The sequence below is a fragment of the Motacilla alba genome, chromosome 11, assembly GCF_015832195.1.
Source record: "Motacilla alba alba isolate MOTALB_02 chromosome 11, Motacilla_alba_V1.0_pri, whole genome shotgun sequence".
In the NCBI taxonomy this organism is placed as follows: Eukaryota; Metazoa; Chordata; class Aves; order Passeriformes; family Motacillidae; genus Motacilla; species Motacilla alba.
In genome coordinates this window covers 16,357,354-16,380,655 of record NC_052026.1, presented here as the reverse complement: position 1 = coordinate 16,380,655, position 23,302 = coordinate 16,357,354, and the positions used below count along the sequence as shown (strand labels likewise).

General features: G+C 40.8%; 1 protein-coding gene across 1 annotated transcript in view; it reads left to right on the top strand.

The window, feature by feature from the left end:
* The first annotated feature begins 6,578 nt into the window (after positions 1-6,578).
* The window catches only part of PKD1L2 (polycystin 1 like 2), a 35,952-nt gene continuing 19,228 nt past the window's right edge, over positions 6,579-23,302 (top strand). Inside the window, exons 1-18 of the mRNA XM_038148542.1 lie at positions 6,579-6,876; positions 7,423-7,587; positions 10,137-10,322; positions 11,240-11,350; positions 11,772-11,919; positions 12,466-12,695; positions 13,346-13,750; positions 14,851-14,949; positions 15,679-15,728; positions 16,817-16,922; positions 17,515-17,722; positions 18,315-18,435; positions 18,684-18,825; positions 19,315-19,515; positions 19,663-19,808; positions 20,273-20,467; positions 21,298-21,423; positions 22,690-22,872. Of these exons, the coding sequence (XP_038004470.1) occupies positions 6,579-6,876; positions 7,423-7,587; positions 10,137-10,322; positions 11,240-11,350; positions 11,772-11,919; positions 12,466-12,695; positions 13,346-13,750; positions 14,851-14,949; positions 15,679-15,728; positions 16,817-16,922; positions 17,515-17,722; positions 18,315-18,435; positions 18,684-18,825; positions 19,315-19,515; positions 19,663-19,808; positions 20,273-20,467; positions 21,298-21,423; positions 22,690-22,872 (3,120 nt within the window). The remainder of the gene's footprint in view (positions 6,877-7,422; positions 7,588-10,136; positions 10,323-11,239; positions 11,351-11,771; positions 11,920-12,465; positions 12,696-13,345; positions 13,751-14,850; positions 14,950-15,678; positions 15,729-16,816; positions 16,923-17,514; positions 17,723-18,314; positions 18,436-18,683; positions 18,826-19,314; positions 19,516-19,662; positions 19,809-20,272; positions 20,468-21,297; positions 21,424-22,689; positions 22,873-23,302) is intronic.

Below are 23,302 nucleotides of genomic sequence, written 5' to 3'. Positions count from 1 at the left end.
AAGTGTTCATGTAGGTTAAGGTTCAGCCATGTTGAGATAATTGGAAACCTTGTTAAAAGTTGTCTGAATGGAAGAACAAGGAGCTGCAGATATCCAACAGCTTCTGAAATCAACCTAAATGTGTTTGGCAGCTAATTTTAGGTGTCTGTGACTGAAAATTTTGTCTCATATGTTGAACAACTTAAATAAAGAAGCTTTATGAAGGTAGTTCTTCCTGCTTGTCAGTAAAAATACTTCATTTACCAGCAAAACAATTTTTTTGTTGTTTTCATCTCACTAATGACAAATAAGCAGTTTAGTACAGTATGTGGAGATTAATTCTCTTGCCAACTGTGTGATTTCCCCTCTTTTTACATTGAAATGGCAAAATATCAAAGCATTGATTTACAATTATAATGTGTAATTATCAGCAGTAGAGGATGTGGATTAGGTGATTCTTCTAATTTTATTATTTCACAAGGTTTCTTCTTGTTGCAAAACCCTTCAAATAGAAATCTTCCCCCAACCAAATCTCACATTTCTCTCCACAGTTTCCTCTCTCTATTCACCCCTCATGACAACATTTTTGAAGTCACCAGCTCCCCACCACGTGCAGATTTGCTTTGCTGTATTTCTCTCTGCTCTAAGTGACTGTGATGAAGGCCACAAGCTGTTCCCTCTTGGGCCCTTTCTCACTTTCACTTCCCTCTCTGCATGCCCTGAGCTTGTCTCCCAGACTTTAAAAGGGCCATGAAGACATTTTTGGAGGCTGGAGGTTGCATTTTGGGTGTGATCTCTGTGGATAATCTAAACAAAGCCTTCCAAGGCAGCAGAGCTTGTTAACTCCATTTCTAGTGCAACAATAATGTCATTGACCTGTGCCTACCTTTGTACTTTTGGTTCATTTAGCAAGAAGCAAGTTATTGCCTTACAAATCACAAAGAGACCAATAAAATTCCTTATCTCCATTGTACTTAATTTATTTTAATCTCTGTCTTTTGCTTAGAGAAATTGAGTTCTAATTAAAGCCCGTTAACAAAGGTCAAATTGACTTGACATATATGACTTTAGCTGTGCTAAGAACTTTCAGCTATCAACAGTTATCTATTACTAACAAATAAAACTCCAATAGCAAAACTGATATGAACTTAGGAGTTGTTTTTGCTGAAATCACACTGATTGCTATCTCACTTTCTAGAAGCACAAGTTCTTATCTTTGTTAAATACTCTTTTATTGGCATGATTTCATTTCACAAAACTGTCACCAGACTGTTTAGAAACACGTCTCTTGCACTGTCCAGATATAATTGCAAACATAAATTACTAATGTAGTTTGTTCAAATTTAAATAACAATAGTTTTCCTATATTATTCTGACCAGGTATTATTTGGGTCAAAACTGCTTTATCATATACTGTTTTGCTCATTATTTGGACAAAAATAATTGGTTTTGTGAGATTTTAAACTCCTTTGTAAGATTTTAATTTTGGGGAAGGGGAGATTTTTGTGGGATTTCATAATTTCTTTGATAAACAGAAGTACTGCTTCCTTTTTTACAATCATAGTTTTAATACCTACCACGAGAAATATTGAATTGTTCATTAAAATAAATACATAAAGCAAGTTAATATTAAAACTCTTCAAGTGCTGAGGCATGGAACTGCTGGCCTACCCATACTGAGTATCCATCAGGCTGAGCCTGCCCAGTGATCATAAAGCCCAAATATTTAAACACTAGGCATTAAAACAAATAAACAATCACAATGCCCACATAAACTTCCTTGCTGTAAGACTTCCATAATCTGATTTGCACCTTTCAACATCCCTATTTACATTTTTAATATGTAAATTATACAGTTCAGTCATGTGTTTTCAAGTGGGGAGAATGACAATGTGAAGGTTGGCATTCACTTCCATGACTGAAGGTGTAGAAATGGGGTCACAAATGGGTACAATGACAGAAATTAATGTTGCTGCTCTATCCTACCTAGTAGCCTACTATACATCTTTGGGGGAACATAAAGAAAAACTCAAAAGGACTGCTTTCTGGTTTTAGTAAATGGCAACTGAGTGTAGAGGGCTTAGCACAAAAACAGTGTTCCTCAACACAGAGGCTACTGAGCCTCCAGTCCTCTCATTATGGGAATTGTGACGCTGATCTCTTTTCAAGCTGTTGAATAGCTATTCATGAGAGACATTATCAATGAAAACTTGTAATAGAGCTTTTTGTCCTCTGTGTTTCCATGCCCTGTAAGCTCTGAAATAGCTCATAATAAGCAGAAGAAAAATGTGTAACCAAATTAAATAAAACAAACAAGAGGTGGAAACTGAAACACCTTAGAAGTCTGGCCAGCTTTACACTTATGGAAATCTGGAGAGACTGCAGAAACAGTGGCTGTAAATGATGGCTGTAAATTCAGATCCAAGCAATTTATTCTACCTTTGTGTGTGGTGGGCAAAGTTCAGTCCATTTTTATCTACCAGTTGATGTTTTACCCAAAGAGGGCACCTTCAACACTTTGAACAGTTCTCTAATTAAGATATTAAAGCAATGGCAGATCTAAATTGTGCCACTTAGTCAAATATCACAAGGACACATGAGGTGTCATCAGGTTCTTGAGATAGTTCTGCTCCTTTCTGTGTGACCTTGGGGCTCAATTTGGCCATCAATAACCCCAGCTCAATAAATGTTCTAAGGGGTCCACCCATCCTCTTCTTCCTAACAGTCAAAGTTCTGCTCTTAAAGGCAATAACACAGGGGAAAGAGCTGGGAAAGAGGCAGGGACTGAGGCATCAACTGTGGCAGTGAGGAAAGGCCAGCCATAAGCCTAAAGGCATTGCCAGACACTTCCAAGGGGACAGTTCCTATGAGGAGACCCTCAGGGACTTATCCAGGTGATGACTTATCCGAGTAACTATACACATCTTATAAACAGAAATGTTGTTCTAACCAACAGCTCCTGAAGTAATCCTACTTATCTTTATCCTGACCCCATAATGCCAGGCACAAACGTCTAATTTAATTCTTGCACCCTGTACAGATAAGAATTGTTTTCCCTGTTTTTATAAACAAGATAACATCACAATTGCAACTTGGCAGGGATTACTGGTAAGTTGAGTGTGTTGCCTCATGGAAAATTAGACAGTAGAAGCAACAACAGGACCAAGCCCTTTTAAGTCAGCAATAGCTGGGTCTCACCATCAGGATAAGCAGCACAGGAGAGCAGCAAGGAAGGAAGTGGGGTTGTGATCCACCTTCTTAAACTAATTGGCAAATGGGCATTTTTAAAGCCAGCTGAAGAGATGGAAGGTGTAGGTGTAGAGTCTGCTCAGGACTCAGTACTTCCTACCTATCAGGGTAACAATGTTCTTCACACTGCCCAAGTTTACATGACACAGTAAAATGAGCTATTCATAATCTTGTCTCAAGTTCATGATACTTGAAAATAATCTTTTTTCTACCTCAAAGTCAAAGCAATAGAAATAAGTTTTCCATTTTTATGTTTATTCGATTAATAAATTAAACACAGAGATGTTTATATTCCTGATAAAAATCAATATATTACATTCAGTAACATTCAGGAATGTAAAGATGGTAATATCCTCCTATAGAGAGTAAATTTACTTGCTCTTCCTCAAGGCAAATGAACAACAGCCAAAATGAGCAGGGGTGTGATTTATTCCTTCTCTTTGGCAGCTCTTCACTTCCTTAATTCTTCAAATCTAGCACTTTCTGGTCTCTGTTTCGGATTGTCAAGCTATTCTGCAGTGCTGCAGTTTGAATCCCAGGACATTCTCAGGCTGTCATGATGCAGCTGTGATCTGTGATCTGTGATCAGGACCACTCCAAAGCCAATGAGTTCTGGCATAAGAAAGCTATTAAAAAAAAAAAAAAAAAAAAAAAAAAGTCATTCAGTTGAGGAAGACATGTTTCCCACAAGTTCAAGGAGCACTGTTTACCTGACATCAAGTGAGTTCTCACTTATGAGTGAAAAGGGTTTTCAGAAGCTTCTCTCTTCCTGGAGACCCTAGCTGCTAATTTTGATGCTTTAAAAGCAGCATTTTCTTTTCATGTAAATGCTTTTCTCATTCTTGTGGTAAACAATAAACTGACAGAATGCTTTCCTGGCACTAAAGTATAAAAAGTCAACAAAATGCCAAAGAGGGAAATTGTCTTTCTTCCACTCTCCATCTGCTGCAGACAGCTGAAGGGTAACTTATAGCAACCGTAGATTAGGAAAAAAATGCACATTGCTATAGAAATTGCCAACAGTAGACTCACTTGGAGAGCTTGGCTTTATTTGTAGACATTTCCAAACATTATTTGTTCTTTTTCAGGGCCTATTTCAAATTCCATCAAAGCCAGAGACAAGACTTCCATTAATTTCAATGCCTTTGGAGCAGATTCACAGGGGACAGCCTGTGGCACCCTCAGTCCTGGCATTTTTAGTATGTTCATGTAGTCAGATTTCCAGCAGCAGAGAAAGAACTGGACAATGCTACAGAACACATTCATCATAAAAGTGAGCTCCTACTGGAAATGTCTGTATCACCAAGCCAGTACATTTAAGTACAGTCTCCTTCATCATGCCTGTGCTTTCAGAAACAGGCTGTGTTTTTCTTATCTAGAAGGATAAAGTGGGAGGGCTGGATGCCAGCTGCTGTGAAGCCTGGCAAGTCAGCAGGGCCCAGGAAGAAGCAGGAAGTCTGAGGAAAGCATCATGCAAACACACAGTGGCCAACTAACTTAAGAGCAGCTGCCCTCAGCTCTGAGTGCTGCAACAGCTTGAATATAAAACACTTGGATTGGGTGTTCCCAAACTGAAGCCTGTGAAGATTTGTATGGGGACTGAAAGGGACTCCTAATTTGCAGACACCTCCAAGAGAAGCAGCTGATAATTGTGGTTACACAGTCTCATCCGGGAAGGGGATGGGTGTTTGGGCCAATTATCTAGTTAGAATATGGATTGGCCTTCTCCAGAGCTGGGAAATCCAGTCTGAATATTCACATTTTAGCTTCTCTATAAGTTCTCCCTATTAATCATCAGAAATCCATGTGGGATCTGCTCCAAAGGTTCCATAGCTGAACTCTTGATTTACAGGTGTGGTGAGAAGGAAGACATCCAGAATAGTGTATTTTCTTCTCCCTTCCTCTCACCCCCCCCACAATTTTCCTATCCATTAAACACTATCCAATTAACTTTATCTTGAAAACCCTGATAACAGTCCTGCTTTTTCCAGCTGAGCAAGACAGCCATAAACTGGAGGTCCAGAAAGGTCTTGGGATTGAAGTTCACTCTCAGATGTTGACTGGCTGCAGTGCATGCAGTTGGCTTTGGCAGAAAGCTTTGGAACTGGACTGGCACACTGTAGGGATGGGCACTGCCTTCACCCAGCAGTGCAGGGCAGGAGGCATTTCTGCAGTGCAGGAATGCATCAAACACTGCTGTTTCCTCTGTGCTCTGGTAACTGGCTCACTGACCCATGTCTAAATATAAAGTGCCCGTTCTTTCAGATTCGGGTTATGGTGGTATAAATTAATAATAATGGCATCAAACTCAATGGAGGTAATGCCAAGGACAGGAGGATCACAAGAGCTAAAATCCTTATTAGTACTGCTCTTCTACTAAGCTGGTGGCTTTGTAAACCTGATGGATATCTCTTATAAGGAAGTTGAGATGCATTTAGAGATTTCAGCCCCTAAACGTTGCTGGGCTTGCTTCCCAAAGTCCATCATCAGCCTTTGGAATGTGCTAATAGGGCTCTCAGGTAGTTCTGATGATTAAAGCAATATTTTCATCTTTCCTAAATCATTGATTTAAGTTATGGCCTTCTCTTCTGCCTCCCAGCAGGTATAAAAACTGCAGCTCCAAAGAGCTGAGCAGCTTATCTTTTAAAGGATGATGGGAGCATTTCACTTGGGGTGTGGAATTCTAAGCAGACACTAAAGTTCAAAATGAAGCTTTCTTGGAACAGCTGAGATGAATCTGCACATGTGTAAACAGGAGGGCAGGATGGATCTGATACAGTAATTATAGACATTGCATTAGCATCTAAAAGAAGCACCTCAATAATTATTAAAAACAAAACAGACCAATTAAATTTATCTAGAGAAGCAGTGTGTTTTCCCATCTCATAACTCCTTGTGTTTCTCATCTTTTTTTATTCTCACTATTTTATCTCTTTGCTGTTGTAAAGACCTCCCAGCTTCAATGTTCACACAATGAAGCCTTTGATGTAGGAGCTTTATCTCACTTTTCCACATGTCCAACGGTAGCATGTATCAACTTTATCTTCTCTGCTCACGAGGAAAGCAATGATTTAATGTCTTCTCAAACTGATCTCACATGGGATGTGACATTTGTACAATAGAGCTCACAAGGGTCAGTGCAGGGACTTAGCATCAGCACAATACCCCCCAGGCACAATCACAGTTATATATTAGAAGTTCTGTTCTGTTCCATGCTCTATTGCTGCTGTTGTGGCAAGCAGCAAAGAGGAAGGAGAATGCTGATGACATGACAAGTTTTTGAAGAAGGCAGCAAAAAGAGTGGTGTCCTGGTAAGCAAGACCAGTGCAATGCACAGCACTGAGCTGAGAATGTGGCTGGGGGTCACAGTTCTGGTTTCTCTTGCCGTGAGTTTGGCTGTGGAGGAAGCAACTGATGAAGGAATACCTTGTTCCAAGTACCAGCAAGCTTTCAACCATTCATGCTATGAGTTTGTTAGACTCCAGCAAACCTTCGCAGGTGCCCAGAGCTGGTGTGAGAGAGGAGGAGGGCATCTTGTCTTTATTCAAAATGAAGAAACTCAGGAGTTCTTGCAAAAACATATTGCTGAGGATCAGGAATGGTGGATAGGACTGATCTCAAACTCCTTGCTGAATGAAACTGCTGATGGTAAGTGGTTTTAAAATCACCTCTTTAAAATTGTATCAGCTCATGATGCTTTCTAACATGGCAGAAAATGCAGAAAGTCCCTTTGTAGATATCTGCTGAAAAGCCTCTTTTGTTGCTGTATATTCAGATTTATATTAAGATGTTTAGTTGCCTGCTTCACTTCCTTGTTGCATGTTGTCACCCTTTCCATTGGATCTCGTGGTTGTGTGAACACATGGTGAGTGAGACCAGCTTGCTGACCCAGTGAAACAAATGTGCTGGTTAGGTCTCCAGTGGAAGCCAATTCATCCCACTTGGAAGTGCTGCAAGGTATGATGCAAGGGAAATGGTGAAACCTTGAGGCTGGGAGCATGGTGGAAGTGGCAGTGTCTCTTTTCATGATTGTATCAGGTTCAATGTGAAATGTAACTGAAGATCCTTACCCAGACTAAACCATCTCTGCTTCAGTAGGAGTAGGGCTACAGTCCTGCTCTGCTCTGCAGACTCTGACTCTAATTGTATTACTGTGGGAAGTAAACATTCAGGACACAATTTCTCTGTTCGCAGGGTCAATAACTTGGCTGGACACTTCAAACATAATCTACAGTAACTGGTACAAGGATCAGCCATCTCCCTTCTCATCCATGTGTGGGTACATCCTGAAGAATGCCAAGTATCAGTGGGGTGTGACTGAAAATTGCAGTCAGGAATTTGACTTCATTTGTGAGTTTGGTAAGATACACAACAGCTGGAACAGTGGAGTGAGTGTGCTGTGATCACAATTGGGCATCAATTGCCTTGTTGCTTTCAAAGTAGCTGGGAAATAACGTCATGAATCTTACTAAATGTGAACAAGCAAAAAGTCATATAACCCCAGCAGCTGCTCTTTTTCCAGTGTGCTGATAAAGATCTGATCCAAAGAAGGAAGAACCCACAAATCATTGGGAGATGTAGGTGCTCAGCAACCAGACATTAAGGCCCAGGGCTCCAGCAGAGGGTTGATGAAATAGAAATGGATCTGAGAGTGAATATAATGTGTGGCTGTCCACATCTTCAGTGCACATAAGCTGGCTATGTTAAAGCATGGCTGCAAGAATAAACTCCTACAACCCCATAATACCTGGGCTAGGTAGGACCTGTATGGCTGTACCATAAAAACACTTATTAATGTGTGCCAGAATAATTTCCATTTGTAACTGAAGCAAAAGTACAGGCAGGCTTCCAGAGGCACCACTCCTTGCAGCCTGGAGTGAGCAAAAGTGAGAGCAAGTTTTTCTTGTTTCTTCTGGGACCCCTCCACCATGTGAAGTTCAAGGTTTTCCCAGGTTAAGGAAGCAGACAGGAACCTGTACTTCCTGTGCTCAGACAGAAAACCCACAGACATTGTGTCACTCAAATTGTGACTTGGAACAAGCAGTTCTGGAAAGGAATGCTGGCAATATCATCCCTTTAAACATATAGATATGGGGAAAATTTGTGTTCCTCCCACTTTACGCAAGAGTACTTTAAACTGCAGCTAGAACTGGGGTCACAAGCACTGCAAGGACAGTCTGGCTGTGGGCTCACTAATATAAAAGGCTTCCAATCAAGTATGCAAGTACAGGTTTCCATAAGCCTTAGAACTGCTGCTGCCCTGTCCAGCAGTCTGCTACTACTGACATAAATAACAAATTGTTCTCCAATAAGCAAAGCTAATAAAGTTTTGTTTTCTATCCTGATTTTCTGCAGCACATCCCCTCCCTACTCTCCTCAGCACTCCCAGTTCACCCCCATATCCCCAGCATGTCCCACCTCTGCAAATACTTTTCACTGCCTCAACTCCCTCCCCTGCAGCTGCTCCAGAGCTCCAGCTGTACGTGCTGGCCACTTGAATTCCATGTCCATGGTATTGATATAGCTCTTTCTCTTCTCCCTAGATATTGCATTTCATGAACTTTTAGGGTGTTGGAGGTTTATATCTATACATCAAATGTAGCTGAAGATGACTAACATTAAAAATGACTGGGAGAGAGGAAACTGGCAGACAGCACAATCCCTTAAGCTTATTTTTCTTGCAAAAACAGACTAAAATTATTTTTCCATTACAGCCACAGTAGACAACTGTCTGTTTGTAAGGAAACTATCATCTGTTACCATAGGATCTGTCTGAGAGCCCATTAAATTCAAAGAGCAACAATATTCTACACTACATTCATCATTCCCCTACCCAGGAAACCAAGACCAGATCAAGGCAATTGTACTAGTTGGTGTTCTGTAGGTTAGCAGTTTATTATAGTAAATATATATGTATCAGACCAGGGTTTGTACCTAGAAACAGAGACCAAGTTTTGTACATCTTTCCATGTAAAAGTTGCTGAGAAGGCAAATACTGTGAGAAATCTGCATGTAGAGAACAAAAAAAGGCATGAGATAATGGCCCATACTAGAATTTACCAGCAAGTTATTTTTCAAGCTTATTTAGAGAGCTCTAATCTGCAAACTGATCATGTTGCTATAGCTACAGCCAGGCTTAGCTTTAGCCTTTAAATAACAATAGCACACAATTATTGCAGTGTGCACACACTGGCACTGTTAATCAAGGGACTTGAGGGGAATGATCCAAACAACAACGGGAGGACAATGTATTTAAACCTGGAACAGCTGAAACAAAAACATCCTTTTGCAACACTCCCATATGAGAGCAGTTATTCACATCCTCCTCTTCAGGGTATGCAGTATCCTGATTACTACATGATACTAAGAATTCTGAAAGATAATTAACTGTCCCAGATTAATCAAAGAATGAGGTGTATGTATTTAGAGCTATGACCTTACCCATCTGAACAGTCCTGCTGAATGAAGTCAGTCAAATATCACACAGGAACAAAGGAGTCTCTGTAGCAGAAATGGGATCAGCTCCCATACTTAATATGCAAACTATTCTCCAAAGCAATTACCTGAATATTATGCAATCCATACATCTCTTCCGGAAGTAAGAAGCAACTTTAAACCTTCCAGTATTTCAGGTGAAACAAATGCAAAGAGTTTTCCACAAAATACTATCTATTTTTATAATTAAAATATTTTTGCTTATTGAAAATGTCCTCAATATTTTAAGGCAGTAAAAACATAAATCTATTAATTTTACCATTTTGTAATTTTCTTAAATTTTCTTAATTGTTTAGCTTAAAAGGGAGAAAAGGGAAGAAAGACAAACAAAACAAAATGGACATGGAGTAGAATTGTAGCAGGATTTTTCAGAAATTCAGAAAGGTAATATTTGGTGGTTTTTCTCCTATTAGAATCTGGCCAGAGCATCGCTTGTGATAATTACAATGCCACTGTACAGTGTGGATCAGGAGAAGTGATTCAAATTGAAGAGAGCTTCTATGGGAGGAAGACCCCTCACTACTGTGTGTCAGAGACTCCTCTGCAGCTTGGCAGAGGTGAAGGCTGCAGCTGGCTCAGCATCAAGGATGAAGTAGCAGGTGGTATCTCACAGCATTGCTTGTCAGGAACACAGAGCGGGTACCAAAGTTCCTTCTGCCTCAAATACTTTATCTTTTTTCCCAGTAGAGTTAGCAAATGGGAAAGTGGATTATTCCTAAAATGAAGGGAACCACAGAGAACCTCTGATGGGCAGGAGGTTGCTACAGGAGGCTGGATGGAAAGGAGGGGCTTTGTGAGGAGCAAAGATTCAGAGGAGAGGAGGAGCTAAAGGAAGGGTTTTGTGAGGAACAAAGATTCAGAGAAGGAGAGGAGGAGCAGAAGGAGGGATTTTGTGAAGAGCAAGGATTCACAAGAGGGGAGGAGCAAATGAAGGGCAAGGGGTGTACCTGACAAGGGTGTGGCTGGCTCCTCTTAGTGTAGGAAGAAAATACGTGAACATGCTGATTCCTTGACAAATTCAGTGGGATACACAAGGTTTGACAGAGATGGATGGCCACACATCCAAACAAACCTAACTCCAAAGCAGGAGGGGTGACAACCACGGGGACATGAGGGCAGGAGGAACCTGCCGCTGCCTGCCACATCAGGCACCCACCCTGCTGGAGCCAAGGGCTTGGACACTAAACAGTGACTGTGGCCTGTCCCCAGGGAGATTCTTAGGGCTTCCAGCCAAAATGAAACAAAACACAGAAGGCCTTTTTTGTTGTTTTTTTTTGGTTTTTTTCCCTAATCGTACCTTTTCAAATTCAGCTTTGTTCCAATAAAATGAAGTGCTGCTAAGAAATGCCACAAAATACGCAACACACTAAAGTCAAAGTGATGTGGAAATTTGTCTAGAAATCAGAGATGTGATACTGTTCCTCCTGCCCTTTTCATTTCTCAATCATCTTTCATCTGAGCTGTTGTGGCAGTAAAGGCAAGAGCCGCTTGCTGATCTGAAATGCTCCCTTTCCAGGCCAGTGTCACGGGCTGCAGGCCTGCCAGGTGGCAGCAGATGGCACTTTCTTTGGAGATCCTTGTCCAGCTTTGGGAAGCTATTTGTCTATTCAATACCACTGCAAGGAAGGTAAGAGGGAGTGGGATGTCCACACAAGAAGCCTGTCCTGTTCTTTGCTGTAATACTGAGAGCATTGATATTTATCTTAAAAATCGCTGTTCCATCCTCAGGGAAGAAACTGGAATAGTGGTGATCACTGAAAATAGGCACAAAAATGTAGATTCCCTGTCCTAACTGAGGGTTCTGGGTAGAATACAAGCCCAGAAATTCAGACACATAAAACATATTTAGATGAAATTATGTTCCAACAAGAATTTTGATTACTAGTCATGGAAAAGAATCAGCTCCCTGTCACACCACTAATGCACACAAATTAGCAGCAGTACCAGCTGTGGTTTGGAGCATGCTGGCTCTCAATGCCTGAAAATAAATTGAATTTTGTAAGGAAAGTAGACAAACACTGGCACTGAATTGTGATTCTGCTTTGCAGGTCTGCAGCTGGTTATGAAAGACACATGTTTTGTCTTTGAAAATATCACAGTCACTTTGATCTGGCTGCTCTCACCGTACTCTGGGAACCTTTCCTGTACCATTAGCACTGGAGATGGTCACACCATTGATCCTTACTACCCTCTAACGTAAGATAGAGCCCTCATTTCTCTTCAGACAAACAGTACATTTCATTGCTTGCACTTTATTGAATGTGCCAAGTCTCATAAATGAGATGTTAAACACTAGATAGCTCAGTAATAGAACATACCTACAAGAGACTTGGATTCTGCAAAAAACTGTTTTGAAATCAATACAAGATTTTATATTAAGCTGCCAAGCACAATCTTTATTATAACAAGTGTTTCCTATTTCCAAGACTATTTATTCCAGATCTTAAGACTCAGAATTACTGAAAACATGTCAGAAATTGCCAAACTACAAGCAAATATTATTTCCTTAAGTTTAGAAAGGTTTTTTTGATTAAAAAATTTTGACAAGGCCTTTCTGTAGTTTTTATTTTAATTGCATAGAAATCCTTTTTTTAACAGATGAAACATTTGTCTGCTGGATTTAAAAACCAGATTTTGTCTTAGTGGTAGGAATGACATTTGAATGAATGAAATTTGGGGATGTGTTATCATGTAAGGACTTCCCAGGATGGTCTTCCACAACAAGTTCTCTTTCTATTCTAGACTGGTCAGCAACCTCACATACAGGTACTCTTCTCCTGGGGAGTTTACTGTTTTTGTGGAGTGCACCACCAGTGAGTGGCACGTGATGGCACAGAGGCAGGTGACAGTTCAAGACCAGGAGGATCAGCTCAGCATTACCGGGTGCTACAGCCAGTTTGAAGCAGGGAACAGCTCCTGCTGCCGAACGCTGTATGGGGAGGTGCTGTGGATCCAAGTTCAGCTCAGTGGAGGTGAGGATCATTTCTTTGCATGATTTAAAGGGAAGGATAAAAGTTATTGCCATCCATGGGATAGAAGCAGGATTGTCATTATGCAAAATAATAATTCTTTTTAGTCAATGCTTTCCCTCTAATTGTATTCCTGCAATTTTATTCTCTCAGTTCCCTTGGAGGGGTCCTTTCTCAGAGATATTTTACCACCTAAAGCATAAGTATAAACCCATTTTTTCCTATTGGCAAAGCTGACAGCACAAGCATAACTTTAGTCACAAAAACCTATGTGATGCCAGTCAGAATATTTCTGCATTTGAAGTTAGAAATTTATGGAAATGCTCCTCTGATTAGAGTAAGAGGATTCCACTCTGAGCTGGACACATTTGCTGGTGTACATTTCTTCCTCACTTCAAGTTCCTGAAAGCCACAGATGTGCTGAAAAAATTAAAAATCAGTAGTGTATGTTAGAATTCTCTTCTCAAAACATTCCCTGCAGAAAACACACGATAGATTTGCATTAAGTCACCTTAAGTGACTTTATTAAAAATGACTGCATTGCTGCAGTGTTCTTGTGACTCCTGTATAAACCCTGGAATGCTGCACAAAGCAGCTGGAACTTGTTGGCCTATTGCACAAGCTGTGAGAATTTTTCATCTGTGTTTTTGCAGGCAATGGAGTAACCTACAGTGTGTTAGCAGATAACATGACACTGAGTGAATCCAGTGCAAAGGAAGGTCTTGTCCCCCACAACCTGACACTCAGCGGGGCCTCTCAAGAGTTGATAGGCCCAGGGATGCATCAGCTGGAAATCCGAGCATCCAGGAGCACGATGGCATCGGAGATCTCTGGGACTATTGCTGTTCATTTAATTGAGCCAGTATCAGGAATTCAGGCTGCAGTAGCTTCCCACACTCTGCAGCTGGGGGAGGATTTGGAGGTGAATGTCTCTGTGTCCCACGGTGCCCCAGAGAAGCTGATGTTTGAGCTGATTGGATCCAACCAAACGCAGTGCCACGAAGCAGAGGGCCCTCGTGGGGAGCTGCGGGCATACGGTGTTCCCGTGCCCTGGGAAGGTACAGCACACCCGACACCTCCTGTGCTTCCAGGACATCACAGATGAGCACAGGGTCACACAAAGAGTCACAGCATCCTGGGCTAGGGGACAGTAATGCACAGCTGAATTTGGCAGCTTTTCTGACTGGTCTAACGTAGTCTGCAGAGCGGGATGAACCACACAGTCCTATGTAAGTGAGCTAAAAATTGGAGCTGACAAATGGCTCTGCTCCACAGAGTCAGAGCAAGGCTTCACCTGATTCTTGCAATGGAAGAGACACAGTAAAGAGATGTAGGGTTTCTTTTTTTCATGGCACCATCTGATTGAAGTACAAACGAGGACATTTTCTTGAATAGCAAAGTGTTTTCCTCCTGTTTGTTCATTATGTTTCAAGTTTAGACTGCTCTGCATTTTACACTGAAGTAATTCATAATCTGAGAAGTTCTCAGTAGAGATGACAAAGAAAAGGGGAGTTTTTCTGCATGTCCATTTCCAACACATAACTTTTGTTGGAGTTAATTATGAATAAACATTTTAGTAATATTATCCTTCCATTATTACATAGTCAAAGCCTTTAAAATGTGGAATTAGGCAGATTGTGCTTGAGAGTTAATTAACAGTGGCAGAAGATAAAAAAGTTTCCACCTCTAATGAGCTATTCCAACCCCATGCCAAAGTGGGAACAGTAGAAGCTAATTATGATTTCATTTCATATTTTTAAATTATTCAATATGAAAGTTTTATTTGTTCTCCCTGTACCCATTTGAACATCCCTTCCCCATAGGCAGAATTTTCAAACAAGATAACTGCTGTCTCAAGATGCCTAAATTCATTTGGCCTCCAGTGTTTGTACACCTCTAGTTTCCTGTGCGATATCATAGTCAGCTGAAAAAGAATTGCATGACAAGGGCTAGGAAAAGGGCAGCTGAGTTATTCAGAATCGAGATAAAGGGGAAAAACCTTGCAGGAAAAGCCTTTCAGCAGTGGACACCCATCAGAAACCCCCCTGAAAACTCTTAACAGAAAAGAAGGGGATTTCCTTTACAAATTAAATATTATACCTCTAACCTGTTGGACTGGGCCCACTGCTACCCTTAACTGGCCTTTTGCCTTCTCTAGGTACTTTTGTAGTGAAAGTGGTGGCCATGAATGCCTTCTCGAACATGAGTCTGGATCTTGGATCCATCACTGTGTTGGCAAACAGCTCCCATAAAAAAGGTAATTACATGAATCTGACAGTGCTGGTTTTCACCATGTAAGTGTCTTTTTGCAATCAGAGCATTGCATGGAGTGTTTATGGTTTGCATGTAGTCATTGCTTTCCTTCCAGCAACAGTGCTGAAAACTTTTGTGGAAGCTTCTTCCTGATGAAGGCAGATTCCCTGACTTTGATGTAGTCATAAATTAGCATCACTCTGTATATGTAACACATTGCACATTTGCTGTTTGTCCTAGAAATAATGAGTGAAGTTTATGGCTTGGGACATAGCTTTGAAACCAGAAAATATTTGCATCACAGCAGTCTCATAAATTGCTGTCACTAATGGCTTCTGGATGGCTCATCCCTACATTTACAAGAGCAGATTATACCAGCAATAAAATAACCTTAGCACTAATTGTATTGAAAGTTTTCCAGTGCTTTCCATCAATTTTCCTTTGTACATCAGTGAAACTCCATCACCCTCTGTGAATACATTTTGATTTGTACCATTATGTTTGAAGAATCAGGATCATCTCCTTTCTAGTCTGTGATGAGCTTGTTGTTACCATTTTACCTATTTGACTGTGCTGTTTGTCACGCCTCTGGAGTCTGATTCTCCAGCTTTCACAGCCCCATCTTTCACACTGTCAGAAGTCAAATCCTGTGGATTTAAGTCATATTCACTGAGGATGTCTGAAAGCTTTACAGGTGGCACTAAAATATTGTGTTCTTCTTTGCATTAATCAGATTCTGATAAGGAAGAAGGCAGCTACAAAACAAATACCCCAAAGAAAAATGTAAGTATAATTTAAGGATCTTTCTTTAAAATAGCTTAGAAATTTTTCTTACCAGTGGAAGTGCTGTATAAGACAGGGAAAAGAAGTATTTGCACCACAGTAAATTATGGACTAGATGTTCTGTTCCCCATATGGCTTAACACAAAATCTATACCACAAGTCTTGGAGACAAATGTGTTTACAGGCATTCCATCTACAATGCATAAAAAAGATTAAAGAAAATGAACTTTTCACAATTCAGTTTTGGAAGTTAAAATGTGTTTAGATGAATTTTTAATTCATCTACTTGACTAATGCAAACCTCTCTCTGGAAAGTGATCCTTCAAGTAGAGATTAATATATTTTATATGGTTTCCAAGTGGTTTCTGCTTTTGTATTGGAGTGTTTTAATTATTTTGCAATGAAAAATCTTTCAGTTTTTGGCAAACAAAGAAGTTAATGATACACCAATTGCTAGCAGCTGTCCAAATTTAAATAATAAAAATGCCAGATAGAATATTTTATTATGTTATAAGTCTAGTTTTTAACTGTAACACTAGCAGACAGACATCTGCTATGGGAGATATACTGCTTCACAAGAAGCCATCACGCTTTACAGATTGCCTGTAAAAATATATTGCATCAGAGGAATATAAATCTAATCCAAACCCAAGTTTATCACAGTTTGGTACACAGAAAGACAAGCTCAGCTACCCTTTCTCCTCTTTGTTTACAGCTGCAATGTATCCAATTAAGATAAAAAAGGAATGCACCAGAAGACAAGTGGTTGTTCAAGGGTTAGAAGTCTTGCTCCAGATGTGAAGGTTTAATAGGAATTCATTTCCTAAGTACCTAGTTTGAAAATGGGAGTTGCACTCCTAAACCAATTCTGCATTTGGGAGAATTTTGCCACACAACTTTTCTGTGTCATCCTCTTCTATTCCAATAGCTTCTACTTCCACACTACCTCTGCTAAGGGAGACATCATAGAAACTACACATCTGCATCCAGGAATCTAAACTTTCAGACCTTTTTCATTATAAAGAAGCAACCTATGTATGTGTTGATTCATGTCTGTGTTCTAACTGATACATTTACTTCTTATTTAGGATCACAAAATATATATTAAACCGAGTCGCCATGTGGATCCTTTCACAACTGTTACACTTGGCTGGCCAGACAACAACAATAATTCCAGTTTTCTCTGGACCTGCGGTTTGTGCATTTCCTGAACTTTTTTCACCAACTTGTACTTGATGAGTAACAAACTCACTGTTGTGTCAGATCCAGTGTTGAAAATCTAACTTAAGGATGCTTCATTTTCTGGCTTTAAAGTTTGCCACTCGTTGTACATGAAGAATGTCCTTCTACTCAAGCCTGGTTTTTGGACCAAACTAATTATGTATATAATATGGCATAGTATTCCATTTTGTCTTCTCCCAAAGGTTTCAGTTTTTCAAGATCTACCTGTCCTAAGCTTCACTCTTTTAGCCAAGGACTAGTCCCAAGTGACTTACACAGGCATTTGCAAAGTACATGTGTCTCAATAAAACAGCAATAATTAACATTAGACATGATGCAAACACATTTCTGGCTGAAAACAGGATTGGGATTCAGGCCATCTGTGTTCTATCCCCATAATTATCCCTGCCCTCATACATGCCTTTGGAAAAGCCTGTACTCTGAATCCAGATTACCAACTCTTTAAATTGTGTTCAAGAAACTTGTCTATAAAGCTCTTTGAAACTTATGGCAGGAAAGTCCTCTATAAGATGCTGTTCTAACTATAAAGGAAATGTTTCTGCAGGAGCTTGCTGGCCTGCCTGGAATGAATGTGTGAAGCAACAGATAATCCTAGTCAACAAAAGTGAGGTGCAAATCCCACCTTCCTGCCTTCCTCCTCCAAAATCTGCAGTGACTGTCAGGATTACCATCCAAAACCATGGCAGTGAAGAGAGGCAGGATGAGCAATGTCTCTATGTGACTGCAAAACAAGAGCTGCAACTGGAAATCAGGTTTGGTTTTAAACCCTGGTAGTCACAGGTTAATATTATTACTGCACAAGCATAGTGCAAGGCCACAGTTTCCAATAATAATGATAATAAAGTAGTATTGTACTTTTAAAATCATAGAATCCTAGAATTACAATGGTTTGGCTTGTTCCACCCCTCAGTCATGGGCAGAACACCTTCCACTAGATCAAGTTACTCAGAGCTCCATCCAGCCTGGCCTTGAACACTTCCAGGGATGGAGCATCCACAGCTTCCCTGGGCAACCTGTGCCAGGGCCTCAACACCCTCACAGTAAAGAAAACTTACTGTTCTAAATCCATTTACACCTTACCATTATAAAAATTACTGACCAAATAAGTCTTGCTGCATTTTTCAGTCCATGTTTTTGAACACAATCCTTTTACAAAACACATTCTTCTGAAACACATTCTTCTGAAAACCACTTAGGGTTTTTGACCCCACTGCATCCTTCTAGTGATGGAGAGTTCAACGTGTCAACCTCATTGAAACAACAGGAATTAATGCCATAAGATATGTGTGAAGTTTTTCCTGGACATCTCGTACTATGTGTAACTCCCATCTTCCTTCCTTACAGGTGTGAGGCAAACTGCAAGCCAGTGAATGTTAGTGATGAAGTTGTTTTGAGTGTCTCTGGACAGGAGGACTCCCAGGCCATATATTATAACTGGTATTTAGATAACACATTCCAAAACAAGGTGAGAGCACCAGATTTGTCAGAAATACTGCACAAAAATAAATATCCACAAAGCCATATGGCCTCAGAGGGATATTTTGTCAAGTGGATGCTTAGAAAATACTAGTGAAGACTGAGACAGTGGGTGCCTGGATTGGGAGGGGTTATAATGAAGGGCACCAAACTGCCACTCTGCTCCTGATAAATTACAACAGAAAGAACAGCAAAAAGCCTCTACTGCCATGTGTTCTTTTCTGTCTGATTTTCCAGTCTACAACCCTCCCTCTAGCCTGTGGCCTGAGCGGTTTCCAGCAAAACTCTTTGAATTTGCTTCAAAGCAACTCATCCATGTTGAGAATGACCAGCTCCTTCTTGCAGACACAGGGAGAAGCTTTTCAGATTAAAGTAACAGGTAGGGGCTAACAGGGTTTTTAGGGTTTACAGATTCCTTTGAGATAATCTCTGCTGACATGACACCATATTGATGTCATACATGCATAGCCTCACTGACAAATATGAAGGTAAATTAGTCCACAAGTTGAAAATGTTACTTTATATGCAGGTTCTTTAAAATAATGAGGAGATAAGTTTGTTCTGGGGTGTTGCACAGCAGGAGAAATTCAGTTATCTCACTCCAAGCTGTTAATAACTTTGTTAAGGCTCACCTGAAACAAAGTTATGCTAAATGTTTGATGAAATAGTAGAGCTTTGCTTTAGAATGCAGACATTAACATACTGGAAGTAGTTCTTTTCCCTTTACGGTTGATTCAGTAGCAGGATTTCACTCCTCGTTGGCCAGCCTGCCGTGTGTGTGCCCGAGCAGGCAGCCCGGCGGCTCGGTGGGCACGATGCAGAGCTGCCCCAGGCGTCCTGCCTGACGCTGTGCTCCCTCCGCTCCCAGGCACGACTCAGCGAGGCTACGGGGAGCGATGGCTCCTGCTGAGCACCGTGCCCCCGCCCGCAGCCCCCGGCTGTGCCCTGAGCCCCGGGCACGGCTCGGTGCTCACCGCCTTCAGAGTCTCCTGCAGCGCTCCCGGCTCGGGAGGGCCGGGCCGGGCCAGTCCTAGCAGGCAGCTCACCTATTGCTTCTATGTGACACCAGGTAAGTCCCCAGGCCAACTGTTTGGCACCTCCTGCCAAGAGCAAAGGGACGCTGCTCACGAGCGAACGTGCCCCGAGTCCCCTGTTCTCAGAGAGCAGGAGGTGTCTCTCTGGTGTCTGCTCCCTGACCCCTTCTTTCCTGTTTCAGATTCTCTCCTGGATTGTAGCCCGGATCCTGAACTCTTCCCAGTTTATCTTCCACTTGGAGAAGAGGAAAATAATTTTATTTTACATGTGAAAATTATTGTTAGCAACAACTTTGGTGATACAGTTCAAACAAATGCTTCAGTGAAGGTACACAGTAGAATTAATTAGTTTCAAGAACTCTCAAGTGACTAGCTAACCCATAATTGACTTTTGGAGTTTCTTCCTGTTTTAGATGTACTACTTCCTTCTGAATGTGCCATAATAACCATTTTTCTACCTAACAAAGACTATTCTCTGTGTGCTCAAGGTCAAAAGATCTTCCACTGACCTTTTTTCTAGAACAAAAGTCTAAAAGAATTGTTTGGACATGGATTGAGCAGTGTAAGCCTATTTACTGAGTCTAGAATTACTCCAAAAGCCTCCTGCTTCTTCCCCAGTGCCACAGTAGGGAAATCCTTACCAGGCCATTAAAAATAAAACATTTAAAATGGGGAACATGAAGTTTTATGTCCCATTCTATCTAGGTTGTCATTAAGAGGATCATGGAAGTTGTTAAAAGAAAATTATAACAGCTTTGGCAATGTTGAGGGCATATCTGATTCCTTCACCAGGTTGGACCTGCAGATATGATGGATGGGAACCTAACCCTGCAGGCTGTGGTATCTGAGAAGGCAAACACCATCCTAAAAGAAGGGAACAGCAGCATGAATCTTTTCCAGCTGTACAAGTCAGTGACATCTGTCCTTAATCAGCCGATCCAAGAGGAAAGGTTTAACATGTCTTTACAGACAAACACACGAAAAGAGGTCAGCAAAACACTTGCTTTCTTGCAGTAAAATGTCATATAATGGACTCTTCATATTCTTTGACAGCTCTTAAGTTATAAAAAGCTTACATATCACCACTTGAAATCAATGAAGGTTTCAAGTTTCTAGCATCTGTCTCAGTGTTTGGCACAGGTCTCAGCTAGTTTTCACTGTTTGTCTACATAAATTATTTGTTTTATCATTCATCAGTAAAGCAGTTAATTCTCAATTGTTATTTCATTAATTTAAACTAGTTAATCTAAACCTGATTTTCCCAAGCAATTTCAATATCAATAAAATGGCATCTCCAGAGGGATAAATATCCTATCTAATTTCCCCCGAAAGCACTAGATGGCAGGTAATTTTCTTTAGTCCATTTTAGCCACCAGTTGATGTTTCAGTCATAAGCTGGTATTTGTACAGTGCTTTGAGTGCCTGAGATGAAGAGATCTAGAGAATGTATCCTTCAATTAAGATTCATTATTTGAATAACATCAATCACACATGGCTCTGCTTTCTCTGGAAGTGGCATTTACACAGTAATTCACATACATTAGTACAAATTCTCACAAGTAACTCTCCTTGCTCTTAATGGATGTTAAGTGTATGCATTCTCTCTGCTGGGAGGTAACATAAAACTCATGATTATATAATTACTAGGGCAAGTGGCATCTTGTCAGTAGAGCTGATATCAGCTCAAATGATCCTTGTTGTGGAGTCTTACTCTACTGCATAACTTACAGCAAGCCTGGCTGTCAATACACAGCACTACTTCCACAGTTCTAATTAGCATCTTGTTCCTTTGCCTAATTATCCCTTTTCCTCCCAAGCTCCGAGGGCTGATGCTGACAACTCTCTCTGTTGTTAACATAACATCAATGCAGACTGCTCTGAAGATGTCAGAGGTATTGAAAGAAATCACTTACAGGAGTGAAGAGCTGTCTGTCTCAGCACAGGTAAGAAGCAATTCATCTTATATCTCCTCACACTAATAGTAGTGACTCTAATTATCCCACTGACCTTGGAAGAGTTTCAGTGCCTTATAATTATCTGTTCTTACCCATTTTTCAACTGTACCAGCATGTGTATTTTGACCAGCAATATTTTGACTCTGTTTAGAGTAAGAAAATTCAAGTCTCAGACATTGTCTCAGCAATCTCTACAGTCCAAGCTACGACCATTGCATTTATCATACATTTTTCAGACAGAATCCTTAACTTTTAGTCAGAAACATGTCAGGGTGCACATTTCCTCCTGTACAGCACTTTTAGAACCCTGAAGAAGAACTGCCCCAAGAGGGTTTTTCTAGAATTGCCCACATTCATTCATCCCTGATCCTGGCACTGAACAAAATGCAGATAGGCAATGGTCAAGGAACATGTCAGCACCCAGAGGAGCTGGGCACAAATGTGCAGGCTGGTCTCAGCATCTCTTGAGTCTTGTCTGGCAACAAGACATTATAAGTAGATGATGCTATTTATGGTTATGGGGTGAGCAAATGGCAGGACAGAACAAACTGTCACTGGGGGAAGTTTCCCAAATATGCAGGCAATAAAAACAGCTGTCCTGATTTCTGATGTATTATAGAGTTGGAGCCAGACAATGGCTTGGGAGCATTTCAGGAGGATGTGGTTAACTTTGGCAAGACATGAACACAGCTCAGATCCAGCTCTTGCCCTACAGAAAGGCTGTTCAGCATTCACAGGCTGTGGGGATGGATGTGTCCAAGCCTGCCATGAATTTGCTTGGCTCCTTCACTATTCTGGGCTAAAATCTTGCCAATGCCTTCCCAGTTCCAAAGCTGCATCCAGGCACAAAATAAAAATTGTAAAACTCATTCTCCTTTGGCACTTAGCACTTCGGCACTAAGATAGAAACTTACAACATAATTTACTACTTTACTGTACATCTAAAAGCTATCTTTGCCCAGGGTTTGACAGACAAGCTTCTTTCAGATGTTATTCATCTTTTTATGGATTACATCTGTAGAAGCAGGTTGCATTTTTCATGCCCGTATTCCATTTTGGTGTACCATCTAGGATATCATCTTTATTAGCATTTGAAGTATTACCCCAGCACAAATAATTACAGTAAAAATGGCATTACCCCCTTATGGTCCCAAATGACTACTGCTGTTGCAATATTCAGTAAATGACACAAGTGTCACTTCTGTCATTTGTAGTGCCAGCACATATAAACTGCTCCCTGTGTTTCTCCTGCAGGTGGAAGCCAGCAACACTCTGAAACATGTCAGTGCCTCCTTGCTAGCCATAAACACAGAGCACAGCAGAGGGGGTCAGGAGTTAAAGGAAGCAGCCAACTATCTGTTTAATGCAGTGAGCAGTGTCCTTAAAGCTTCTGTAGAAATCAGAGCTGGGAACACTTCAGTGCCAGAGGCAAAACAGGTAATTCAGATTTGGTCCAGTTTGTATGGTACTGTGTGAATATTTGTTTGCTTTGGGAGGTTTTTAACATCTCTGCTGTCTCTTGTATTTTTAAATTGCCACTGGAAAAGGTTCATTGTGACACCATGATAGACTTGAATATCAGAGGAAACTTCTTTAGACATGTTAGATTGAATATCTGTTAATGAAGATGATAGAGGCCTGTAAAGACTTGTTACATTGAAAGCTGAACAGGACAGAGAACACAGCATCAGCTCTGACCCCTAATCGATAACAAGCATGTTGTGATTTTTTTCAGATTTGCTTCTATCCCCTCCTTTTGCCCCCTAATTCAAGGAAGCCACAGGTATTAAATATTCATGATTGCCACCACTACTTCACAGCTTGAAGCAGCTCTGGTTGCTGCTGACACTTTTGCAGAAAGCTCTGA